At 39.5% G+C, this 24,849-nt stretch overlaps 1 protein-coding gene across 1 annotated transcript in view; it reads left to right on the forward strand.

Annotated features, from left to right (window-relative positions):
* Window positions 1–24,849, forward strand: part of PIP4P2 (phosphatidylinositol-4,5-bisphosphate 4-phosphatase 2) — a 73,504-nt gene that overhangs the window by 16,580 nt on the left and 32,075 nt on the right. Inside the window, exon 2 of the mRNA XM_052651764.1 lies at window positions 17,509–17,657. Within this exon, the coding sequence (XP_052507724.1) occupies window positions 17,509–17,657 (149 nt within the window). The remainder of the gene's footprint in view (window positions 1–17,508; window positions 17,658–24,849) is intronic.

Consider the following 24,849-nt stretch of genomic DNA (forward strand, 5'->3'; position numbering starts at 1 on the left):
AAGTTTCAGAGATTAAAGTGCTAAGATTCACCATCCAAAGGAAAAGCAATACTTAGAAATGAAAGTGAACAGATTTAAAATAAGAGACTTTCACAGCCACCAGAGTTGTTATTAATCCTAGAGCATAGGAATTTCCCAGAGAAGGAAATGGCAACCCACTCCAGTACTCTTGCCTGGAAAATTCCATGAATGGAGGAGCCAGGTAGGCTACAGTCCATGGGGTTGCAAAGAGTCAACATGATTGAGCGACATCACTTTCTTTATTTCTGTAGTTCCTTTTGAAGAAGGAAATGGCAACCCACTCCAGTGTTTTTGCCTGGAGAATCCAATGTACAGAGTGGCCTGGTGGGCTGCAGTCTATGGGGTTGCAAAGAGTTGGACATGACTGAGCAACTCACACACACACAGGAATTTCCCAAATAAACATTGATCTCTACTGAGCTGTATAGGTTCTACCAGTTAATACAAAATTACTTTTAAAATTTATAAGAAAACTGTTTTCCAAATTTACTGAATTCAGGGATCCTGTTCTGATTCTCTACATAGAATGCTTTGTTCAATGCCTTGCATAACAAAAGTAGTATTTCCAATTAGTGACAGTCTCTAATGAGAACACAGGTTATTATTAAATCTACCAGATATGCCTGAAAATAAGATGAGCTTCATGGAAGACATACATCTTTTATGACCTAGTCTAAAAGATGCTTACTCCTTCGAAGAAAAGTTATGACCAACCTAGATAGTATATTCAAAAGCAGAGACATTACTTTGCCGACTAAGGTCCGTCTAGTCAAGGCTATGGTTTTTCCTGTGGTCATATATGGATGTGAGAGTTGGACTGTGAAGAAGGCTGAGCTCTGAAGAATTGATGCTTTTGAACTGTGTTGTTGGAGAAGACTCTTGAGAGTCCCTTGGACTGCAAGGAGATCCAACCAGTCCATTCTGAAGGAGATCAGCCCTGGGATTTCTTTGGAAGGAATGATGCTAAAGCTGAAGCTCCAGTACTTTGGCCACCTCATGCGAAGTGTTGACTCATTGGAAAAGACTCTGATGCTGGGAGGGATTGGCGGCAGAAGGAGAAGGGGACGACCGAGGATGAGATGGCTGGATGGCATCACTGACTCGATTGAGTGAGTCTGAGTGAACTCCGCGAGATGGTGATGGACAGGGAGGCGTGGCGTGCTGCGATTCATGGGGGTCGCTAAGAGTCGGACACGACTGAGCAACTGAACTGAACTGAACTGAAGAAGTCACTTCTGCCATGCTTAATTGGTCAAAACAGTTATAAGTCACCTGCATGTAAGGTGAAGAACTATAGACTTCAAGTCTAACTTAGTGTAGATGAGTGTCAAAGAATTTTGCAGCCATATTTAAAATCACCACAATAATCTGTGACATATACACAAATGGAAAAACTGTGCAGCTGGAAAAGAAATGAGGAAGTTCTACATACCTTTATGGAAAGATTGCCAGGATATAAAATAAAATGAAAAATGTCAGATGAAGAAAGATGAAGGCTTTTTTTTAAAAACAAAAATGGAGAAATGAGAATATGTGTGTGTATATTAATATTACCTGTTCTAGGCTTAAGAAACACTGAAAGAACTTTTTAAAAAATGATTTAAATGGAAATCTTTGAAGTAGGCCATGATAAATTAGCACAGAAATTGGAGTAACAATTCTAAGTGTACATTTTTTGCATGAATATTGATTTTGGGGTCATGAAAATATGTTACTTATAAAAATTTAATGTATTAGAAAGCACTTTGGCCACATCACATTATTGATTCTTGTAGATTTTATCCTTGACTGGGACCCTGAGTGTGTTAACATGCTATTTTTTAGACCCTATCCCTTCATCTCTGCACAGGTACTGGAGCGGAAATTTGCATTTCTTTGTGTTTGATTTAGTCCATCACTCCAGCTGGTCAAGATTTTAATAGGAAGTATCCTGTTTTCATATGGGAAATTATGCAGATGCTCATGTATCACTATGTGGATGTTTTTCCTAAGACCTTACTCACTGCTTCATACCCGAATCATTTATTAGCCACTTTTTGCTTACTGTGGGCAGGTTAGTAGGAAAGAGATTTTGGAAAATCAAGCATTCAAATTCTATCCATTCATCAAAGTCCTTTCTTTCTGTGTAAGGGCCTAGATCTGATAGATAGAGTGCCTGATGAACTATGGAATGAGGTTCGTAACATTGTACAGGAGACAGGAATCAAGACCATCCCCATGGAAAAGAAATGCAAAAAAGCAAAATGGCTGTCTGGGGAGGCCTTACAAATAGCTGTGAAAAGAAGAGAAGTGAAAAGCAAAGGAGAAAAGGAAAGATATAAGCATCTGAATGCAGCATTCCAAAGAATAGCAAGAAGAGATAAGAAAGCCTTCTTCAGTGATCAATGCAAAGAAATAGAGGAAAACAACACAATGGGAAAGACTAGAGATCTCTTCAAGAAAATTAGAGATAGCAACAGAACATTTCATGCAAAGATGGGCTCGATAAAGGACAGAAATGGTATGGACCTAACAGAAGCAGAAGATATTAAGAAGAGTTGGCAAGAATACACGGAAGAACTGTACAAAAAAGATCTTCACCACCCATATAATCATGATGATGTGATCACTAATCTAGAGCCAGACATCCTGGAATGTGAAGTCAAGTGGGCCTTAGAAAGCATCACTATGAACACAGCTAGTGGAGGTGATGTAATTCCAGTTGAGCTGTTTCAAATCCTGAAAGATGATGCTGTGAAAGTGCTGCACTCAATATGCCAGCAAATTTGGAAAACTGAGCAGTGGCCACAGGACTGGAAAAGGTCAGTTTTCATTCCAATCCCAAAGAAAGGCAATGCCAAAGAATGCTCAAACTACCGCACTATTGCACTCATCTCACACGCTAGTAAAGTAATGCTCAAAATTCTCCAAGCCAGGCTTCAGCAATATGTGAACTGTGAACTCCCTGATGTACAAGCTGGTTTTAGAAAAGGCAGAGGAACCAGAGATCAAATTGCCAACATCCGCTGGATCATCGAAAAAGCAAAAGAGTTCCAGAAAAACATCTATTTCTGCTTTATTGACTATGCCAAAGCCTTTGACTGTGTGGATCACAATAAACTGTGGAAAATTCTGAGAGAGATGGGAATACCAGACCACCTGACCTGCCTCTTGAGAAATCTGTATGCAGGCCAGGAAGCAACAGTTATGACTGGACATGGAACAACAGACTGGTTCCAAATAGGAAAAGGAGTACGTCAAGGCTGTATATTGTCACCTTGCTTATTTAACTTCTATGCAGAGTACATCATGAGAAACACTGGACTGAAAGAAACACAAGCTGGAATCAAGATTGCCGGGAGAAATATCAATAACCTCAGATATGCAGATGACACCACCCTTATGGCAGAGAGTGAGGAGGAGCTAAAAAGCCTCTTGATGAAAGTGAAAGAGGAGAGTGAAAAAGTTAGCTTAAAGCTCAACATTCAGAAAACTAAGATCATGGCATCTGGTCCCATCACTTCATGGGAAATAGATGGGGAAACAGTGGAAACAGTGTCAGACTTTATTTTGGGGGGCTCCCAAATCACTGCAGATGGTGACTGCAGCCATGAAATTAAAAGACTCTTACTCCTTGGAAGAAAAGTTATGACCAACCTAGATAGTATATTCAAAAGCAGAGACATTACTTTGCCAACTAAGGTCCGTCTAGTCAACGCTATGGTTTTTCCTGTGGTCATGTACGGATGTGAGAGTTGGACTGTGAAGAAGGCTGAGCGCCAATGAATTGATGCTTTTGAACTGTGGTGTTGAAGAAGACTCTTGAGAGTCCCTTGTACTGCAAGGAGAACCAATCAGTCCATTCTGAAGGAGATCAACCCTGGGATTTCTTTGGAAGGAATGATGCTAAAGCTGAAGCTCCAGTACTTTGGCCACCTCATGCAAAGAGTTGACTCACTGGAAAAGACTCTGATGCTGGGAGGCATTGAGGGCAGGAGGAGAAGGGCACGACAGAGGATGAGATGGCTGGATGGCATCATGGACTCGATGGACGTGAGTCTGAGTGAACTCCGGGGGATGGTGATGGACAGGGAGGCCTGGCGTGCTGTGATTCATGGGGTCGCAAAGAGTCGGACACGACTGAGCGACTGAACTGAACTGAACTGAATCCTTTCTCATCTCTGTTACTGGACAACATTTGTTCTCAAACCAATATCTCTCAACATTTCTACTATATATTTTAAAACTTATTTGTGTCCATGACCTTATCGAGGAAGACAAGGAGGGAGACAGGATATTTGGATCTTTCATCTCAGAGTTCTACATAGTCCCTTGCACTTGATCTTATATTTCTAGGCATTGACAAGTTATCAGTTGTTTGAATGAATGAATGAGAAAACAAAGAAGGATGCATGCTGGTGATTTTGATGTCACTTAGGGAGTGAAGGTTTTATGAGGAGCTGGAAGAACATGAGAACAAAAGTTGGATAAGAGCTCCACCACTGTACTTCCAACTGGCTACAATGAGGAACTCCCCACACTTAATGGATTCAATTTTGGATTTTTTTTAGTGGTTTCTCAGTTTTTATATTTTAATAGAAATGGAAAAGTGGAAGCAGTAACATTTTATTTTCTTGGGCTCCAAAATCAATTTGGATGGTGACTGCAGCCATGAAATTAAAGATACTTGCTCCTTGGAAGGAAAGTTACAACAAACCTAGGCAACATATTAGAAAGCAAAGGCATCACTTTGCTGATAAAGGTCTATATAGTCAAAGCTATGGTTTTTCCAGTAGTCATGTACTGATGTGAGAGTTGGACCACAAAGAAAGCTGAGTACCAGAGGATTGATGCTTTTGAATTGTGGTGCTGGAGAAGACTCTTGAGAGTCCCTAGGACAACAAAGAGATCAGACCAGGTAATGGTAAAGGAAGTCAACCCTGAATATTCTTTGGAAGGACTGATGCTGAAGCTGAAGCTTTAATACTTTGGCTGCCTGATGCAAAGAGATGACACGTTGGAAAAGATCTTGATTCTGGGAAAGACTGAGGGCAGGAGGATAAGGGCGGGACAGGATGAGATGGTTGAATGCCATCACCAACTTAATGGACATAAGTTTGAGCAAATTCCAGGAGATAGTCAAGGACAGGGAAGTCTAGTGTGCTGCAGTTCACAGGGTCACAAAGAGTTGGACAAGACTCAGTGACTGAACAACAACAACAACTTTTGTCTATAATCTATTAATCCTTAGGTCATTTTTTTAAATGAGTGAAATATTTCAAAATAGAAAACTATTTAGTGTAATATTATCCTTCATCTATCGTATCATCTAATTTCATCAGAGCTTAACATTATGCTGCGCTGTTTCATGTATTTAAGCAAATAACACATCATGAATACAGTTGAGCTTGTTCCCTTCCACATACACTGAGTTGATCTCCCCATATTTTCTCATCTGAAATGTTTTAAAGTGAATTTTTGGATCAGTTATATTTAAATGTATTTTAAAGCTGTGATTCATGATTATCATTTAGCGTGTATACCTAGTTATATGCAAAGGAGTGGCTTGCTTTCTCTCAGAAAATGAGCATGGTCTGTGACAGTGAAAATGAGCTGTCTAGGAAGAGTAACAGAACAGGAATTTGTTTTCTCCTCATGCTATAGGAGAAGCGTCTAAATTTCTAGGCAAGTATTATTTTGCCTTGAAAACTATTTTTCTCTACTAAAAAAAGAATATCTCTCTATTTTTCTTGAAAGACATACTTTCTTGGAAGCAATATTGTAAACAAGTTAAGAACGGAGCCATGCATACAAACAGTATGATTTCACATATATAGGGTCAGAAAAAATTCCTTTTTTCAATAAAAATAAACATAGTCATTGATGAAATGAGAGAAGAATATGTAATTTATTAACTGTCAATACTGGAAGGAAGTACCAGTGCCACTGATGAAATGCACTAGAATGAGGTAAAAATATTGCCTAATGAGAAACAGATGGAGCAGAAGCTTTTGTCATCCAGGAATTGGTCATTGGCAGATCACTGGGCATGTCTTGCCAGTGTCTTCAGTTATACAGCAGTATTTTACAAAAGGCAGAGGAACCAGATATCAAATGGCCAACATCCGCTGGATCATCAAAAAAGCAAGAGAGTTCCAGAAAACCATCTATTTCTGCTTCATTGACGATGCCAAAGCCTTTAACTGTGTGGATCACAATCAACTGTGGAAAATTCTGAGAGAGATGGGAATACCAGACCACCTGACCTGCCTCTTGAGAAATCTGTATGCAGGCCAGGAAGCAACAGTTAGAACTGGACATTGAACAACAGACTGGTTCCAAATAGGAAAAGGAGTACATCAAGGCTATATATTGTCACCCTGCTTATTTAACTTCTATGCAGAGTACATCATGAGAAATGCTGGGCTGGAAGAAGTACAAGCTGGAATCAAGATTGCTAGGAGAAATATCAGTAACCTCAGATATGCAGATGGCACCACCCTTATGGCAGAAAGTGAGGAGGAACTAAAAAGCCTCTTGATGAAAGTGAAAGAGGAGAGTGAATAGGTTGGCTTAAAGCTCAACATTCAGAAAACTAAGATCATGGCATCCGGTCCCATCACTTCATGGGAAATAGATGGGGAAACAGTGGAAACAGTGTCAGACTTTATTTTTGGGGCTCCAAAATCACTGCAGATGGTGATTGCAGCCATGACATTAGAAGATGCTTACTCCTTGGAAGGAAAGTTATGACCAACCTAGATAGTATATTCAAAAGCAGAGACATTACTTTGCCAACAAAGGTCCATCTAGTCAAGGCTATGGTTTTTCCAGTGGTCATGTATGGATGTGAGAGTTGGACTGTGAAGAAAGCTGAGCGCCGAAGAATTGATGCTTTTGAACTGTGGTGTTGGAGAAGACTCTTGAGAGTCCCTTGGACTGCAAGGAGATCCAACCAGTCCATTCTAAAGGAGATCAGTCCTGGATGTTCATTGGAAGCGCTGATGCTAAAGCTGAAACTCCAATACTTTGGCCACCTCATGCGAAGAGTTGACTCATTGGAAAAGACCCTGATGCTGGGAGGGACTGGGGGCAGGAGGAGAAGGGGACTACAGAGGATGAGATGGCTGGATGGCATCACTGACTCGATGGACATGAGTATGAGTAAATTCTGGGAGTTGGTGATGGACAGGGAGGCCTGGCGTGCTGCGATTCATGGGGTCGCAGTGAGTCGGACACGACTGAGTGACTGAACTGAATACCATTTCTGCTCAAACTCTTCCAAAATTGCAGATGGAAGAAAACTCCAAACTCATTCTATGAGGCCACCATCACCCTGATAGCAAAACCAGATCAAGGTATCACAAAAAATAAACTTATAATCTAGTATCACTGATGAACATGGATGTAAGAATCCTGAACAAAATTCTAGCAAATCGAATTTAACAACATGTGAAAAGGATCATACAGCATGATCAAGTGGGGTTACTCCCAGGGATGCAAGGATTTTCAATATACCAAAGTCAGTCAATGTGACACTCCATATTAACAAACTGAAAGACAAAAACCGTATGATCATCTCAATCGATGCAGAGAAACTTTCAACAAAATTCAATATTCACTTGTGATTTTAAAAAAAAAAAACCCTCTAGAAAATCAACATAGAAGGAATTACCTCAATATAATAAAGGCTGTATACAACAAACCTACAGCAAACATTATTCTTAGTGGTTACAAACTGAAATCATTTCCTCTAAGATCAGGAACAGGACAAAGGTTCCTACTTTCACCAGTATTATTCCACATAGTTTTGAACGTCCTAGCCACAGCAATCAGAGAAGAAAAAGAAATAAAAGAATTCAGATTGGAGAAGAAAAATATAGCTGTCACTGTTTGCCACTGACATGATACTATACATAGAAAACCCTAAAGACGCCACCAGAAAATTACTAGAACAAATCAATGAATCCAGCAAAGGCTCAGGATATAAAATTAATACACAGAAACCCCTTGTAATCTTAAACAGTAACATTGAAAAATCAGAAAGGGAAAGTAAGGAAAGAATCCCATTCATCATTGTAACAAAAAAAATAAAATATCTCAGAATAAACCTACATAAAGAGACAAAAGACCTGTATGCAGAAAACTATAAGACACTGTTAAAAGAAATAAAATATAACACAAACAGATGGAGAGATATAACAGGTTCTTAGGTTGGAAGAAGCAATATTGTGAAAATGACTATACTGCCTAAAGCAATCTGCATATTGAATGCAATCCCTATCAAATTATCAATGGTGTTTTCATAGAACTAGAACAAAAAAATTTTACAATTTGTGTGGAATCACAAAAGACCCCAAATAGCCAAAGCAATCTTTCTGAAAGAAAAACAGATTGGAGGAATCAACCTGACTTCAGACTCTACGACAAAGCTACAGTCATCAAGACAGTATGGTTCAGTTCAGTTCAGTTCAGTTCAGTCACTCAGTCGTGTCCGACTCTTTGCGACCCCATGAATTGCAGCACGCCAGGCCTCCCTGTCCATCACCAACTCCCGGAGTTCACTCAGACTCATGTCCATCGGGTCCGTGATGCCATCCAGCCATCTCATCCTCAGTCGTCCCCTTCTCCTCGTGCCCCCAATCCCTCCCAGCATCAGAGTCTTTTCCAATGAGTCAACTCTTCGCATGAGGTGGCCAAAGTACTGGAGCTTCAGCTTTAGCATCATTCCTTCCAAAAAAATCCCAGGGCTGATCTCCTTCAGAATGGACTTGTTGGATCTCCTTGCAGTCCAAGGGACTCTCAAGAGTCTTCTCCAACACCACGGTTCAAAAGCATCAATTCTTCGACGCTCAGCCTTCTTCACAGTCCAACTCTCACATCCGTACATGACCACAGGAAAAACCATAGCCTTGAAGAACCACGAGCTGGAATCAAGATTGCCAGGAGCAATATCAATAACCTCAGATATGCAGATGACACCACCCTTATGGCAGAAAGTGAAGAGGAGCTGAAAAGCCTCTTGATGAAAGTGAAAGAGGAGAGTGAAAAAGTTGGCTTGAAGCTCAACATTCAAAAAATGAAGATCATGGCATCCAGTCCCATCACTGCATGGCAAATAGATGTGGAAACAGTGGAAACAGTGTCAGACTCTATTTTTGGGGGCTCCAAAATCACTGCAGATGGTGACTGCAGCCATGAAACTAAAAGATGCTTACTCCTTGGAAGAAAAGTTATGACCATCCTAGATAGTATATTCAAGAGCAGAGACATTACTTTGCCGGCTAAGGTCCGTCGGCACAAAAACAGAAATATGGACCAATGAAAAAATATACATAACCTAGAGATAAACCCACAAATATGTGTGTACCTTATCTTTGAGAAAGGATGCAAGAATATACAGTGGAGAAAAGATAGCCTCTTCAGTAAGTGGCATGGGAAAACTGAAGAGCTACATGTAAAACAATGAAATCAGAATATTTCCTAACACCATATACAAATAATAAACTCAAACTGGATTAACAACTTAAATGTAATACCATAAAGTATAAAACCTGGGTTCAATACCTGGGCCAGAGAGATCCCCTGGAGAAGGAAATGGTAACCCAGTCCAGTATTCTTGCCTGGGAAATCCTAGACAGAGGAGCCTGGCAGACTACAGTCCATGGGGTTGCAAGAGTTGGACATGACTGAGCAACTAAACCAGCGCATGAAGCTCTTAGAAGAAAATATGGGTATTAGAAAAGACCCTGATGCTGGGAAAGATTGAGGGCGGGAGGAGAAGGGGATGACAGAGGATGAGATGGTTGGATGGCATCACCGACTCAATGGACATGAGTTTGAGTGAACTCTGGGAGTTGATGATGGACAGGGAGGCCTGGCGTGCTGCAGTCCATGCGGTCTCAAGGAGTTGGACATGACTTAGTGACTGAACTGAACTGATACTCTTTGACATAAATCACAGCAGGATCCTATCTGACCCACCTCCTAGAGTAGTGGAAACAGTAACAAAGATAAACAAATGGGACCTAATTATACTTAAAAGCTTTTGAGACAGCAAAGGAGACTATAAATAAGGTGAAAACACAACTTCAGATTGGGAGAAAATAATTGTAAACAAAGCCACTGACAATGGATTAATCCCCCAAATATATACAAAATATGCATGCATGCAGCTCAATATCAGAAAAACAAAAAATAAAAAAAATTGGCAGACGACCTAACAGCCATTTCTCCATGGAAGACTTATAGCGGGCCAATAAACGCGTGAAATGATGCACAAGATCACTCATTAGTAGAGAAATGGAAGTCGAAACTAAAAACAGATATCACCTCACACCAATTAGAATGGCCATCATTAAAAATTCTACAAATAAGAAATGCTGGAGAAGATGTGGAGAACTCTCCTGCACTGTTGGTGGAAATGCAAACTTATATAGACATTGTGGAGAACAGTATGGAGATTCCAAAAAAAAAAAAAAAACCAACTTAAGAATAAATCTACCATATCACCAAGCAATCCTACTACTGCACATATACCTTGAGAAAAACCACAATTCAAAAAGACACATGTGTCCCAGTGTTCATTTCAGCACTATTTACAAGAGCCAGGACATGGAATCAACCTAGATGTCCATCAACAGATGAATGGATGAAGAGGATTGGAATATTGCTCAGCCATCAGTTCAGTTCAGTTCAGTCACTCAGTCACGTCCAGCTCTTTGCAACCCCGTGAATCGCAGCATGCTGCCGGGGTCCTGCCCTGGTGGATCCAGGGTAATTCGAAGGGGAAACAGAGTAGGCGAGGAAAAACTTGCTTATTTAGAAATATAAAAGATTAGGAAAGAATAGTATAGTAGGAAATTTAGTGGAGAAAAGATGCTGGATAACTTGGTTTACGTGGAAAACCAATAAAGTTCCAAGACAAGGAACTTGCACCATCTACATTAGGCCACCAGCACCCACTTGAATAGCAGAGGGTGCCCCACCTTAGGCTCCCTCTCACGTGGGTCTTAGAAGCCAGGGCAAGTAAGTAGACTCGGAGAGCCTCCACACCCCAGATGGGAATTCAGCCTGAAAATAGAGTAAGAAAAGAAGACACGGGGGAAACCAGTCTTTCCAGTGACTTGCCCATCCTCTATTGTCTGGAAAGGCCTTTTATACTTTTGATTGTACATAGAGATCAATGGATAATACAAAATTATGCAGCATCAGCATAATTCTCTCTTATCGAGACCAGGCTTTCTCTCTGCATACCTAGTTGTATACACAAGTCTTAGGTGATTTACATCATCTTCTGGCCAGAAGGGCAATTAACATTTTATGGCCCTTTTCTGATAAGGGTCTGTCAACCAGAGAACTTACTTGTGTTGTTCTTCCAAAAGTCTGGTGCCACTCTCAGAAAGCACTAAATAAAGTTACATTCTTACATAGCAAGGACACAACAATTTATAAAAAGGAAAAGGAGTACAGTGATTTATAACAAAGAGAAAAGTAATTAACTCAAAAGTCTAGTGTTGCTAACATCAAAACTACTATATTCCTTTTTCTATATCCCAATTACATTGATTAATATCCTCCCAGGTGCCTAAAAGATAAAGGATATGGAGGCCTGGCAGCAGTCATTGACTCAACAGTGAAACCCATCACCAGTATAATTTTTAGCTGTTTAGAAAAGGCTCTGTATCTTTAAGATGCTTTAAGCTTTGTGCCTCTCGCGGTTGGGGGGCTGTAAACAATTCACAAGTTGTAAAAGTCCGGCAGATTGGTCAGGTAAGTTAGAAAGCTATCAGAGGGGTTAAACCGAGACATTCTTTTTATATGCAGGAGACTGTTCACTGGAGCCCTAAGTTAATTCCTTTTAGAGGCAGAAGAGTGGAAAGCACAGTACAATAAGGCAGGCAGACTGGTTTTGGGGGGTAGATGTTCAGGAAAACCCAGGGGGAACCCCTGAAGCCAGATCACGCCTTTGCATATGTCTGGCTTCCTTCCTCATGACCTTTGCCACGGGTGGGATTCCTCATGCTGGCTCCCAGCAGCATGCCAGGCTTCCCTGTCCATCACCAACTCCCGGAGTTCACCCAAACTCAAGTGCATTGAGTCGGTGATGCCATCCAGCTATCTCATCCTCTGTCATCCCCTTCTCCTCCTGTCCCCAATCCCTCCCAGCATCAGGGTTTTTTCCAGTGAGTAAACTCTTCGCATGAGGTGGCCAAAGTATTGGAGTTTCAGCCTCAGCATCAGTCTTTCCAATAAACACCCAGGACTGATCTTCTTTAGGATGGACTGGTTGGATCTCCTTGCAGTCCAAGAGTCGCAGGAGTCTTCTCTAACACCACAGTTCAAAAGCATCAATTCTTAAGCACTCAGCTTTCTTCACAGTCCAACTTTCACATCCATACATGACCACTGGAAAAACCAAAGCCTTGACTAGATGGACCTTTGTTGGCAAAGGTCCAACAAAATGGAACAAATTTGAGTCTGTTCTAGAGAGGTGGATGAACCTAGGGTGAAATGAATCATAAAGAACAAAAAACAAATAATGTATGTTAAAACATATATGTGGAATCTAGAAATAGAGTACTGTTGAACCTATTTGCATGCAAGAAATGGAGACACAGATTAGAGAATGATCTTGCGGCAAGAAAAGCAGAGGATGGGGCAAATTGGGAAAATAGCATTGACATATATACACGATCATGTGTGAAACAGATAGCTAGTGAGAAGCTGCTATATGACACAGGGAGCCCTGTCTGGAGCTGGGACAGATGGGGGGGTGTATATATACATATATATATATATATATATATATATATATAATTATGACTGATTTGCATTGTTGTATAGCAAGAACGAACACAATGTTGTAAAGCAGTTTTCCTCCAATTAAAAAATAAATTTAAAAAAATTTAGTAATTTAGTAGAACATAATTGAAACATGACTTCCAAGAGGCACCAACCAGCTGGTACTGATGCCTCTGAGCTCTGGAGAAAGATTTTATATACCTGGGCAATGTGCTGCAAGTCCCTTCTTTTTTCTTTAACCTTGCAGTTCCTGTTTTATCACCTCCTATTAACAGAATATAACCTGCAGACAACTGGCAAAGAAAAAATGTGGTTTGCAGAGTTTTCATTCCAGTATGACAAAGCGTAGAATGTGACTCTGGAGCTGAGAGTTGGTAACCTAATAGCTAGCTCATTTACCTTGCAAACTGGCTTTAGCCAGATGGATCCTTCTGAGGGTATAATGGTTCTAGAAGAACCAAGGAGTCTCTTGGAATAATCTTATTCCTTTGGTTTCAGAGAGGTTAGGAACAGAAGGTAGTCTTCTCTTTCTTTGTGTTGAGCTGGACTGGAGACATTTTACACAGGAAGTATATATCCATAGCACCTGGGTGCACCCTGTCCCTATCTGTCTGTCCCTATCTGACTCTTTACAAAGATCCTATGGAGAAGAGAAAGCCAGAGTTTTCCTTACTGGATGGTTCTTTATACTTTTTAATCATAGTGTTATAAAATATTTCTTAGTTTAATCTGATATCACTTTTCAATTTGGATACAGTATCTTTGTCAAGGGCCTGAATGACTGCATATAAAGAGTATATTAGTGAAGTAAGTGAATTAAACTGGACAATATTGTCATTGCAGAGACTTATAAAGGGGTAACTGAGGTAATAAAGACCAGAGTTCTCCAGCAAAACATTATCAACCTTTAAAATGCTGTGTCTGGGTATATCTGGTAAACACTGAAGTATGGATTATTATACTAGAATGACTTAGCTGGAAAGAGGGACTTATTTGGCATGAAATAGATAAATTTCAGGTCATTGTTTATGATGGGAAAGTGTAATTTGATCACTTTGGGTTTACAGAATAATAATGGCTCTTTTTGAGTGCTTTAAGGAAGACCATTATGTCTGCCTTGTGGTCTGTATTATTTTATTGAGTCTGTTTTTCTATGAAATTTTTATCATGAACTAATTGTTTATTCATATTATATTCTAATCTTCATTTTCCCTAAGTATTCTTTCTTATCCCCCTAATCCCCTTTAACTAGTCCTTACGTCTTTTCCATATATTAAATCATTATTCATTAAGAGAGGCAGGTTTCATCATGAAGAGACCTCTGGGGAAGAGTCAGCTCTTGGTTTTGCTGAAGTGTTGTATAAAAGTCTATCCACAAGTTAGAATTTTAGGGCTTCAGTTTTATCTTCCATAAAGTGAATAAATTAGGCTATGTATTAGACTAAGATTGCATAAATTTCTAACATTGTATAATTCTGGAACTTTGTTGGGGATGGTTTCAGGTCTGAAGACTACTGCTCTAATAAATACTGTTCACATGGAGGAAAAAGATTTTTCACATAGACAACCTCCATAGAAAAAATGATCATTGTTTAAATAACAAGTAAGACTCTTCCAAAATAAAGAACTTTTGCATCTCTTAATATCCAATGATCCCACATTCTGAGATTGCAGCGGACTTTTTATCCAGGGTAGACATTTAAAATAGATATAATAGTGGTGATCTGTTGGCTGCTTTAAAGTTAAAAGAAATAAAATGAACAATCTAAGTTGCTAATTACTGCAGGTTTACAGACTGTGAAACAAATTTCTAGAACTACAAGTCCTTTTCAAGAGGAGTTGTAGTTGTAGGTGAAGGTTTCCTTGAGATAAAATTACAAGATACATCTCTAAATCAGTTTAGGGCTGAAATAACGGACAGAAAATTGAATCGGTAGGCCTGAAAGCACTGTTTAGTGGAGCAATTAGGCTGTAACATCTGTCATTCTATTGATCTCTTGGATTGATTGGACGTATCTGGCAAACCAGGCCAGTGTCTCCTAATCCCTTCCCTGTCTCAGTGCATGTTTTAGAGAGGTTAGTCTACATATAGGAGAAAACCTTTTTCACAGTTAAGCTGTGCTCCGGTGCTAGGATCCCAGCTCCTGTTTAAGGAGAGTGGTAGTAATATACTTAGTGTCATTTTCCCAAGAGAAATAGATGAGTCCATTCAATTTCAGTGATTCACTTATTCACCCACCATTCATTCCTTAAATGTGTAGTGAGCATCTGCCACAGACCAGGCACTGTGACAAGCGCTGAATCTGACCTGAGCAAGTCAGATATGGCCCTGGCCTCGTGGAGGCTTTAGTCTCTCCCATAAGTCCCATTAGACTTCTCATCCTCACTTATTCTGTACCCACTCCTTCAATTTCCCAAACCTCCGGAAGGTTTGAGCATATTTTTGTCATTGAAAGCTTTTCTTTTTTTACAGGGTAAAAATTATGTAGTACAAATCTTAAAGGAAGAGTTCACAGGATTTTGTTGGTTCTGATAGACTTCAAATGCTTCAGAAGATCAACCATTGAAATCTTTAGGAGATTCCATTGAGCAAAACTTTTGCCTGCTGAAATGGATGGATTTTACCATTCTTATTTGTGGCTTTAATATGTGGCCTTTCCCCCTCATCCTCAAGGCAAAAGAAGCAGCTTTTATTAATAATGCTATTGCTAATAGTAAAACAATGTTTATTGTTGCATACCAGGCAGTGTGCCTTGAATTTCTAGTAAGGTGTGTATTCTCTTTACCAGGACAATACTTTCTTTATTGAATTCTGATAAAGTAATCTGCAAATTGCAAGGGCTCAAATGTACTGCTGACACATTGATCCTTTAACCTATTTTTTCTTCTTGATCAATACATTACAGGTCACTGTGTATCAGCCTTAAATTCTTCCAAGGATTTAAAACTATTTTTATAATTTAGATATCTATAGCTTCTTTTTAAGATCAGTGTTTGGCAGCATTCTGATATAAGCCTCCCAGAGATGTATGCATATTATCATTTCCAATGTGGCCTCTTTCAGAGCCTTGGCTACTGCAGAAATTTGGCTTATTATGAATATTTGAATGAATATCACTTGTTGCTAATCCTTTTTAAGTCAAAAAATATCTCCATGATATACCCCAAGCATGCCAGGTGGTAATATGTGGTATTTTGAACATACCATTGGAGAAGGAAATGGCAACCCACTCCAGTGTTCTTGCCTGGAGAATCCCAGGGACGGGGGAGCCTGGTGGGCTGCCATCTATGGGGTCACACAGAGTCGGACATGACTGAAGTGACTTAGTACCTAGCAGAACATACCATAATGTGCTTTTCTCTAACTCAGTTCTATCAGCTCAAAGTATCACAGAGTTCAGAATCTAATCCAGTGGATAGAAAAATCTCTATTTCAAAAATATCTCCTTTCATGATTAGCTACTGTGATTGTATTTTATAGTATCACAGAAGCCTCTGAACCTATCAGTTCTCTTTAATGGGGATTCAATCATGTATGCAATCATGCATCAGTTCTCTTTAATGGGGATTCAATCATGTATTGAGCCTTTTATAGGTGGCCTGTGACAAGACCTTGCCTTGAAAGGGCCTCCTATGCCTGTAATTAAGATAGCCACACAATGAGGTTAGGCAAGTCCCGTGTAGAAATTCCATCCTGGTATAGTATATGTAATTTCCTTTCCTCTGACTTTTGTAACAAATAATACTTCTGGTTGAGGAACACAGTTCTGAAGTTGGGCTTCTACCCTTTACCCAATCACCCAATCAGTCAGTGTAAGGACTCTCAGAAAACAGTGTGTCTGTGTGTGTGCATGTATGTTTGTATGTGTGTGCTTGTGTATCTTTGTATTCTGGGAATTTTCAAACACACACAAAGTAGTAAGAACAAAATATCTTCTGTGTCTTTATATTCATAAACATCATCATTTTTCTGCTTTTCATCTGTTAACCCATTTTTTTTCTTGCAGCATTTCTACTAAATCCCAGGTAACCCATAAATACTTTGAAACATTTCCTAGAATTTTAATGTTAGGTGAAAGTTTGAGACAAAAATTGTTGAATTGACTTCATTCTTGTTTTTGTCTGCAACTAGCATAGTTCGATTAAATTAGAACATGTTCCTTGTTGATAAGTTTAGTTTTCCTAAGTTCATTTTTATCTCTTCTTGACTGCCACCAAACCCCTGTTTTGTTCTTGTCATACTCAGCAGTTATTCCACTGGTTCTAGTATAAACAGAGCTCAGCAACTACACAATTAATGCATATGTATAAGTGATTTTAAAACTCTGTCCTCATTGACTATTTCTGTTTCATAGGAGTCAGATCATTAGTGTAAGATTTTTTACTTTAGGCATAAATCATCACTTTCCTATTAAACTCTAGGCATTTGCACACAGGAATGGAGTGGATGTTTTGAGTATAGGCTAATAAAAGGTGTGAACCTAGGTAAGTGTGATTTGGATTTTAGGAGTCAGGAATTATTCTACTTTACGATATAGTTCTATGTGTGTTTCTGTTCTGAAACTATATAATGTTGGCCGGCTTTAAAAACATAAAGAACCGGAGATATTTATTAATAGTTTCCTGCTTCACTTCTGTTGCTCGTAGGCTCAAATCAGTCGTGATAGCTCTGAGACTCTGACTAAGTGGCTACTGTCTTTTCAGCGGAACTCCCACCTCCGTATACAGCCATTGTCAGCCCAGATGCCAGCGGAATTCCAGTCATAAACTGCCGTGTGTGCCAGTCTCTCATCAATTTGGATGGCAAGCTTCACCAGCATGTGGTTAAGTGCACAGTTTGCAATGAAGCTACGGTAAGTGGGGATTTTCATTAATAAAGCCCAAATTATTATTTAAAATCTCCCTAAAGAAGTGTGTCAATAATGTTACTTAAAAGTAGATGTGGGCTGGTTACAGAAATGGCCATTTTTTTTTTACGTTTCTTCTCTCTAGCTGTTTCTCTTTTATCATACAAAGATGCCTCCAGTGTTTAACTCCATTATGAAAATTTCATGAGGAATTATTTAACTGTAATGCCATTTGGCTCTTTATTTTCGAAAATGAGGCTGAATGTGAACAATCGCTTATAATTATCTTCAGTGTTATCCACATCACAACTGAATCTATTCTGATTTTTACCAAAATGAAATATACTGAAGTTCCCTATAAATGTGGACTTTGTACTTCTTATGTGGAAAAGTATTTAAATTTGTTCACACCTGTAGGATATAGTTTTTCTGGGATTTTGTGACTGTGAGTTTGTTACTGACATTTGTGTTGAAGTGCTTATTAACAGCTTGTATATTATTCCATTTTTTGATATTAATTTAGTGAAATATTTTTAAAAATTGAAGGGCATTTTTTTTCCCTGAACTTTGGAAAGAGCAACTAACTTTTAAGTAAGATTTTTAAGATTGTAAGTAATAAACTGGTCAAGTGTATACTGGTTAAATTAAGTATATTTCTGCTTTCGTGGTTAGGCTTTAGTTTTAAATTTTCAATCTCTCAAAATTTGAAATTAATTAATAATTTTATTTTTGGCATTTGCATTTTTTCTCCTTAGAAAAAGTCTTTAAAAAGTCAACCAATGATTATTGTGTCTCTAAGAACCATGAAGGATTAATATGGGGGACTTTATATGTTTTATGGAAAAGTCATAAGATAAAACCTTCAGTCATGAAGCAATATATTTCATTTTTATAAGGGATATCATTTAAGGAACTTTATTGTATAAATAAATCATACCTACAAAACTAGCTATTTTCTTTTTTCAGTTGAACACTTAAATGTACTTACATGCTAAGTCACTTGACTTGTGTCTGACTCTTTCCAGAGAAGCCTATGGACTGTTGCCTGCCAGGCTCCTCTGTCCGTGGGATTCTCCAGGCAGGAGTACTGGAGTGGGTTGCCATGCCCTCCTCTAGGGGATCTCCCCAACCCAGGGTCTGAACCCGCATCCCTTACCTCTCCTGCATTGGCAGGCAGGTTCTTTATCACTAGTGCTACCTGGGAAGCCTGAGAGCATTCCTTAAAGTGTTGGGTTCTTTTTTCCCACCTAATTTTCCTCCCTTGTAATATTACTAATTCCATACAAGGCAATCTAATTAAATACTATTCATTTTCTCTAGAATAGTCACAATTATTTACATTTCTTTATTTATTAGGGGTAGTAATCATGTAAAGTGTTAGTTGCTCAGTCGTGTCCAGCTCTTTGCCACCTCAAGGACTATAACCCGCCAGGCTCCTCTGTCCACAAAATACTCCAGGCAAAAATACTGGAGTGGGCTCCCTTTCCCTTCTCTAGGGAATCTTTCCAACCCAAGGATCAAGCCCGGGTCTACCTGCATTGCAGGCAGATCCTTTACCATCTTAATGAGAAAAAGCAAAGAGGAATTAAAGAACCTCTTGATAAAAGTGAAAGAGGAGAGTGAGAAAGCTGGCTTAAAACTCACCATTCAAAAAACTAAGATCATGGCATCTGGTCCCATCACTTCATAGCAAATAGATGGGGGAGAAATGGAAACAGTGACAGACTTGATTTTCTTGGGCTCCAAAATTACTGTGGGTGGTGACTGCAGCCATGAAATTAAGACACTTGCTCCTTGGAAGAAAAACTATGAGAAACCTAGACAGCATATTTAATAAAGCAGACACATCACTTTGCCTACAAAGGTCCCTCTAGTCAAAGCTATGGGTTTTCCAGTATTCATGTAAGGAAGTGAGAGTTGGACCATAAAGAAGTCTGAGCGACAAAGAATTGGTGCTTTTGAACTGTGGTGCTGGAGAAAACTCTTGAGAGTCTCTTGGACAATAAGGGGATCAAACCAGTCAATCCTAAAGGAAATCAGCTCTGAGTTTTCATTGGAAGGACTGATGATGCTAAAGCCTAAACTCCAATACTTTGGCCACCTGATGCTAAGAGCTGACTCATTGGGAAAGACCCTGATGCTGGGAAAGATTGAAGGTAGGAGGAGGAGGGGATGACAGAGGATGAGATGATTGGATGGCATCATCAACTTAATGGACATGAATTTGAGCAAGCTCTGGGAGATAGTAAAAGACAGGGAAGCCTGGCGTGCTGCAGTCCAAGGGGTCACAAACAGTCAGACACGTCTGAGTGACTGAACAACAACAAATCATATAAAAATTCCAGCCCAATTTTCTTTATGTCCAGAAGTAGCTTATTATAGCCAAATTTTATTGGTCCTATATGAACTCATCACTTCAGGGAACCAGATTTAGACTGTTGGTTAAATCCACAGTGATACATCTATCCGGGAATCACTATCTCTGGCAGCTGTAGCCTTATAAAATCTATTTCTTAAAAAATGAAACTTGAAAGTCGAAATTGCTTCTTGATCCATGGACTGTAGAATGGATGTTGTATTAGCAAGCATGAAAAACAATTTTATTGTACATCTCCATAAGAGCTCTTGGGTGACCAGCTGCATTATCAATAGGAGGTAATATTTTGAAAGGAATTTTTTTTTTCAGCCGTAGGTATCAACAGTGGACTTAAAATGTTCAGTAAACCGTTCTGTAAATAGATGTGCTGTCGTCCAGACTTTGTTCTAGTGGCAGTGCAGTTTTAGCATAATTCTTTAAGGGCCCTAGGGTTTTCAGAACGGTAAATGAAAGCATTGGCTTCGACTTAGACACCAGCTGCACTAGCCCCTAACAAGAGAGTCAACCTGTCCTTTGAAGCTTTGAAACCAGGCACTATTTTCTCCTTTTTGTCTATGAAGATCCCAGATGACATGTTTTTCCTGTATAGGGAAGAAGAAAATATGTTGAAACTATGTTGTTGAGTGTAGCCGCTTTCATTAATTAGCTTAGCTAGATCTTCTGAATAGCTTGCTACAGTTTCTGCCTCAGAACTTGTTACTTTATATTGCAATTTTTTTTTTTACTGAAGTATGATTTACAATGTTGTGTTAGTTTGCAAGTGAAAGTGAAAGTCGCTCAGTCGTGTCTGACTCTTTGCGACCCCATGGACTGACTGTACAGTCCATGGAATTCTCCAGGCCACAATACTGAAGTGAGTAGCCTTTCCCTTCTCCAGGAGATCTTACCAACCCAGGGGTCAAACCCAGGTCTCCCTAATGGCAGGTGGACTCTTCACCAGCTGAGCCACCAGGGAAGCCCAAGAATACTGGAGTGGGTAGCCTATCCCTTCTCCAGCAGATCTTCTGACCCAGGAATCAAACCGGGGTCTCCTGCATTGCAGGTGAATTCTTTGCCAGCTGAGATACTTTGAAGTGTATAGCAAAGTGATTCATATATATATATTTATATACATATATAATTTTTCATCTTCATTTACCTTATAGGTTATAAAATATTGAGTGTCTCTGTGCTATACAGTTGGTATTCATTGGTTATCTATTTTATATATGGTGTGTATGTGTATTTAATCCCAAACTCCTAATTCTTCATTCCTCCACCTTTTCCACTTTGGTGACCATCAGTTTGTTTTCTACGTCTGTGGGTCTATTTATATTTTGCATATAACTTCATTTGTATAATTTTTTTCAGATTCCATGTACAAGCAGTAATGTATGGTATGGGCCTTTTTTTTTTGCCTGACATTTCACTTAGTGTGATAATGTCTAGGGCCATCCGTGTAGCTGTGTATGGCATTATTTATTCTTTTCATGGCTGGGTAATATTCCATTGTCAGTCAGTCGTTGCTCAGCCATGTCCCACCAGGCTCCTCTGTCCATGGAATTCTCTAGGCAAGAATACTGGAGTGGGTTGCCATTGCCTTCTCCAGGGGATCTTCCCAACCCATGGAGAGCCCCTGGTTCAATCCAGGATAGAACCCGAATCTCCTGCATTGCAGGGAGATTGTTTACTGTCTGAGCCACCAGGGAAGCTCTGTCAACATGTTTACTTAATGGTAAATATGAATTTAGAGAAATTAACACAGACTCTGGTTCTTGATACTTTATATTGTATAGCAATATATTCTGGATATTTTAGATTGTCAGATTCTATAATAATATAGTTTAATAAATTACACTTGACTTACTGCTAACTTATACATATTTCTACCAAGGTTATTTACTTAAAATTTTTAAATCTTAAAAAAAAAACATGTTGCAGACTTATAGAAAGCTAGAAAAATAATAGTACATAGTATGGAGAATTCCCATAGGGTAGGCTCTTTACCCACATTCTGTAAATATTGATATTTTACAAAGTACCTTTCTCTCTCCAAATAAATAAATAATTTTTTCAGAACCTGTTAAGGTAATTGTGGACATGGTGCACTTCAACCCCTAAATATTTTAATGTGAATTTCTTTAAAAAAATTAAAAGAGTGTTCACTTATATAATTATAGTAAGTTATAAAATCAGAAATTAACATTGATATAATACTGTAATCTTTTGACTTCATGATTTTTTAAATATTTATTTTTATTTATTTATTTGGCTGTGCTGGGTCTTAGTTGTAGCACACAGGACCTTTAGTTGTGCTTGTGGGATCTAGCTCCCTGGCCAGTTATCAAATCCCAGCTCTGTGCATTGAGAATGCAGAGTCTTAGCCATTGGACTGCTGGGAATGTCCCAAGTTAATTCATGTTTGCCCAGTTGTTTCAGTGAAAAAAGAAAATCGGATCCAGAAGTCAATTAAAAATTATTTTCAAAATTTAAGTACATTTAATATGTTATATAATGTATAAATATAAATATATTTAATGTTATTAAAAATATAAATATATATATAAATTATATATTGCATTTGGTTATCATGTTTCTTTAATCATCCTTAATCTGAAATTTAGTCTTTGTCTTCCATTGCCTTGACAATTTTGAAGAGTACAAGTAAGCTATTCTGTAGAATGTTCCTTGTTCGGGTCTGTCTGGTGCTCTCTCATGATTAGGTTCAGGTTATACATCTTTGGCAAGTATGCCACAGGAGTGGTGTTCTATTCCTCTCACTGCACCGTAGCTTATTTACTTTAACAAGCTTTCATCCTTGTAATGAAAGGAGTGTTTTCTTTAGTGCTTAGTCTAGCTTTTAAATTTACTGTGAAGAAATACTTGGATTAAGAGCTGTAATAAGTTTCAAATTTGTGATATGCTCCTCTTTCCCTGCTATTCTTCTTGAGCTTGCTTTCCCTGAACATGTGCAAAAACCCTTGGCCAGGCAGGTTTGATGATCCTGTCTTGTGAACTTCAAATGGAAAACAATTCCAGGCCAATAAAAACTAATTTTGAAGCATGCCCTTCATAATTCAATCTCTGCAGTCCCCCAAATTTTATAGAGTGTTTCCAAATACTTGAGCTATTTAAAATCACTCATGATTCATCACTAATTATTAGAGAAATACACATCAAAACTACAATGAGGTACCACTTCACACCTGTCAGAATGGCCATTATTAAAAAGACTACAAATAATAATTGCTGGAGAGGGTGTGGAGAAAAAGGGACCTTCATGCACTGTTTAGAGAAGACAATGGCCACCCACTCCAGTACTCTTGCCTGGAAAATCCCATGGACAGAGGAGCCTGGTGGGCTGCAGTCCATGGGGTTGCGAAGAGTCGGACATGACTGAGCGACTTCATTTTCACTTTTCACTTTAATGCATTGGAGAAGGAAATGGCAACCCACTCCGGTGTTCTTGCCTGGAGAATCCCAGGGACAGAGGAGCCTGGTGGGCTGCCGTCTACGCAGTTGCACAGAGTTGGACACGACTGAAGCGACTTAGCAGCAGCAACAGCATGCACTGTTAGTGGGAATGGAAACTGGTGCAGCCACTACAGAAAAGAGTGTGGGAGGTTCCTCAAAAAACCTAAAATCAGAGTTGCCATATGATCAAACAGTTCTACTCTTGGGCATGTATCTAGTCATATATCTAAATTGGAAAGGTGGAATAGCAGCAATATTTACCATAGCCAAGACATGGAAACAGCCTAAACGTCCACTGATGGACAGATGGATACAGAAGATGTGAGATATCTATATGTCTAGACCAAGTCAGAAAGACAAAGGCAAACACCATATGATGCCATTTACATGTGGCGAGTCTAAGACATGATACAAACGAAACCACCTACAAAGCAGAAACAGACTCACAGACATTGAGGACAGACTTGTGCTTGTCAAAGTGCAGGGGGTTGGAAGGGAAGGACTGGGAGGTTGGGACTAGCAGATGTGAACTTTTAGACCTAGCAGGGGTCCCCAGCGTCCCCAGCCCCTGGGCCATGGGCTGGCGCTGGTCTGTGGCCTGTCAGGAACTGGGCCACGCTGCAGGAGTTCAGTACGGCACAGTGAGCAAAGCTCCATCTATATTTGCAGCTGCTCCCCATCGCTCACATTATTGCCTGAATTCCACCTCTTGTCAGATCAGCAGCAGGATAATGAATGTAACACATCTGAAACATCCGGCACTGCACCCTCCCCACCCCCCCACCTCCCAGTCCATGGAAAAATTGCCTTTCACAAAACAAGTCCCTGATACCAAAAATGATGGGGACCACTGATATATATGATGGATACACAACAAGGCACTACTGTGTTGGGAGCCACGTTAGGCATTACTGACAAAATGGAGGCACGGCCCCAACCCCCTCTTTTGCAGGCATGGTCCCGGGATGAAGGAGTTAGGTCTTGTGATTCTGACTTGTTCTTTCCTTTCTTCGGTTGAGTTAGCTGGAAAGAATGTTGAGGTGCTTATTGTTCTTGAGAGAAGCATGAAAAAGCACAAAGCCTTCTGCAGTTGTGCCCAGAAAATAATCTATAAAGTAACCATTGACATTTGTTCAAGGATCTTTACAAAGAATGTTCCAGGATGAGCACGTAGGCCGCAGCTTGAGGCCATTGGAAGGACTGTTATCTGAGACCTGTTTGTGAGTGGAATTTTTATGGCAAAGGAAGTTTGCTGAGCTTACGGTTTAGGAATAATTAAGAATAGCTAGGCTATGGCATCCCACTCCAGTACTCTTGCCGGGAAAATCCCATGGACGGAGGAGCCTGGAAGGCTGCAGTCCATGGGGT

The sequence above is a fragment of the Budorcas taxicolor genome, chromosome 14 (genome assembly GCF_023091745.1).
Source record: "Budorcas taxicolor isolate Tak-1 chromosome 14, Takin1.1, whole genome shotgun sequence".
Lineage (NCBI taxonomy): Eukaryota > Metazoa > Chordata > Mammalia > Artiodactyla > Bovidae > Budorcas > Budorcas taxicolor.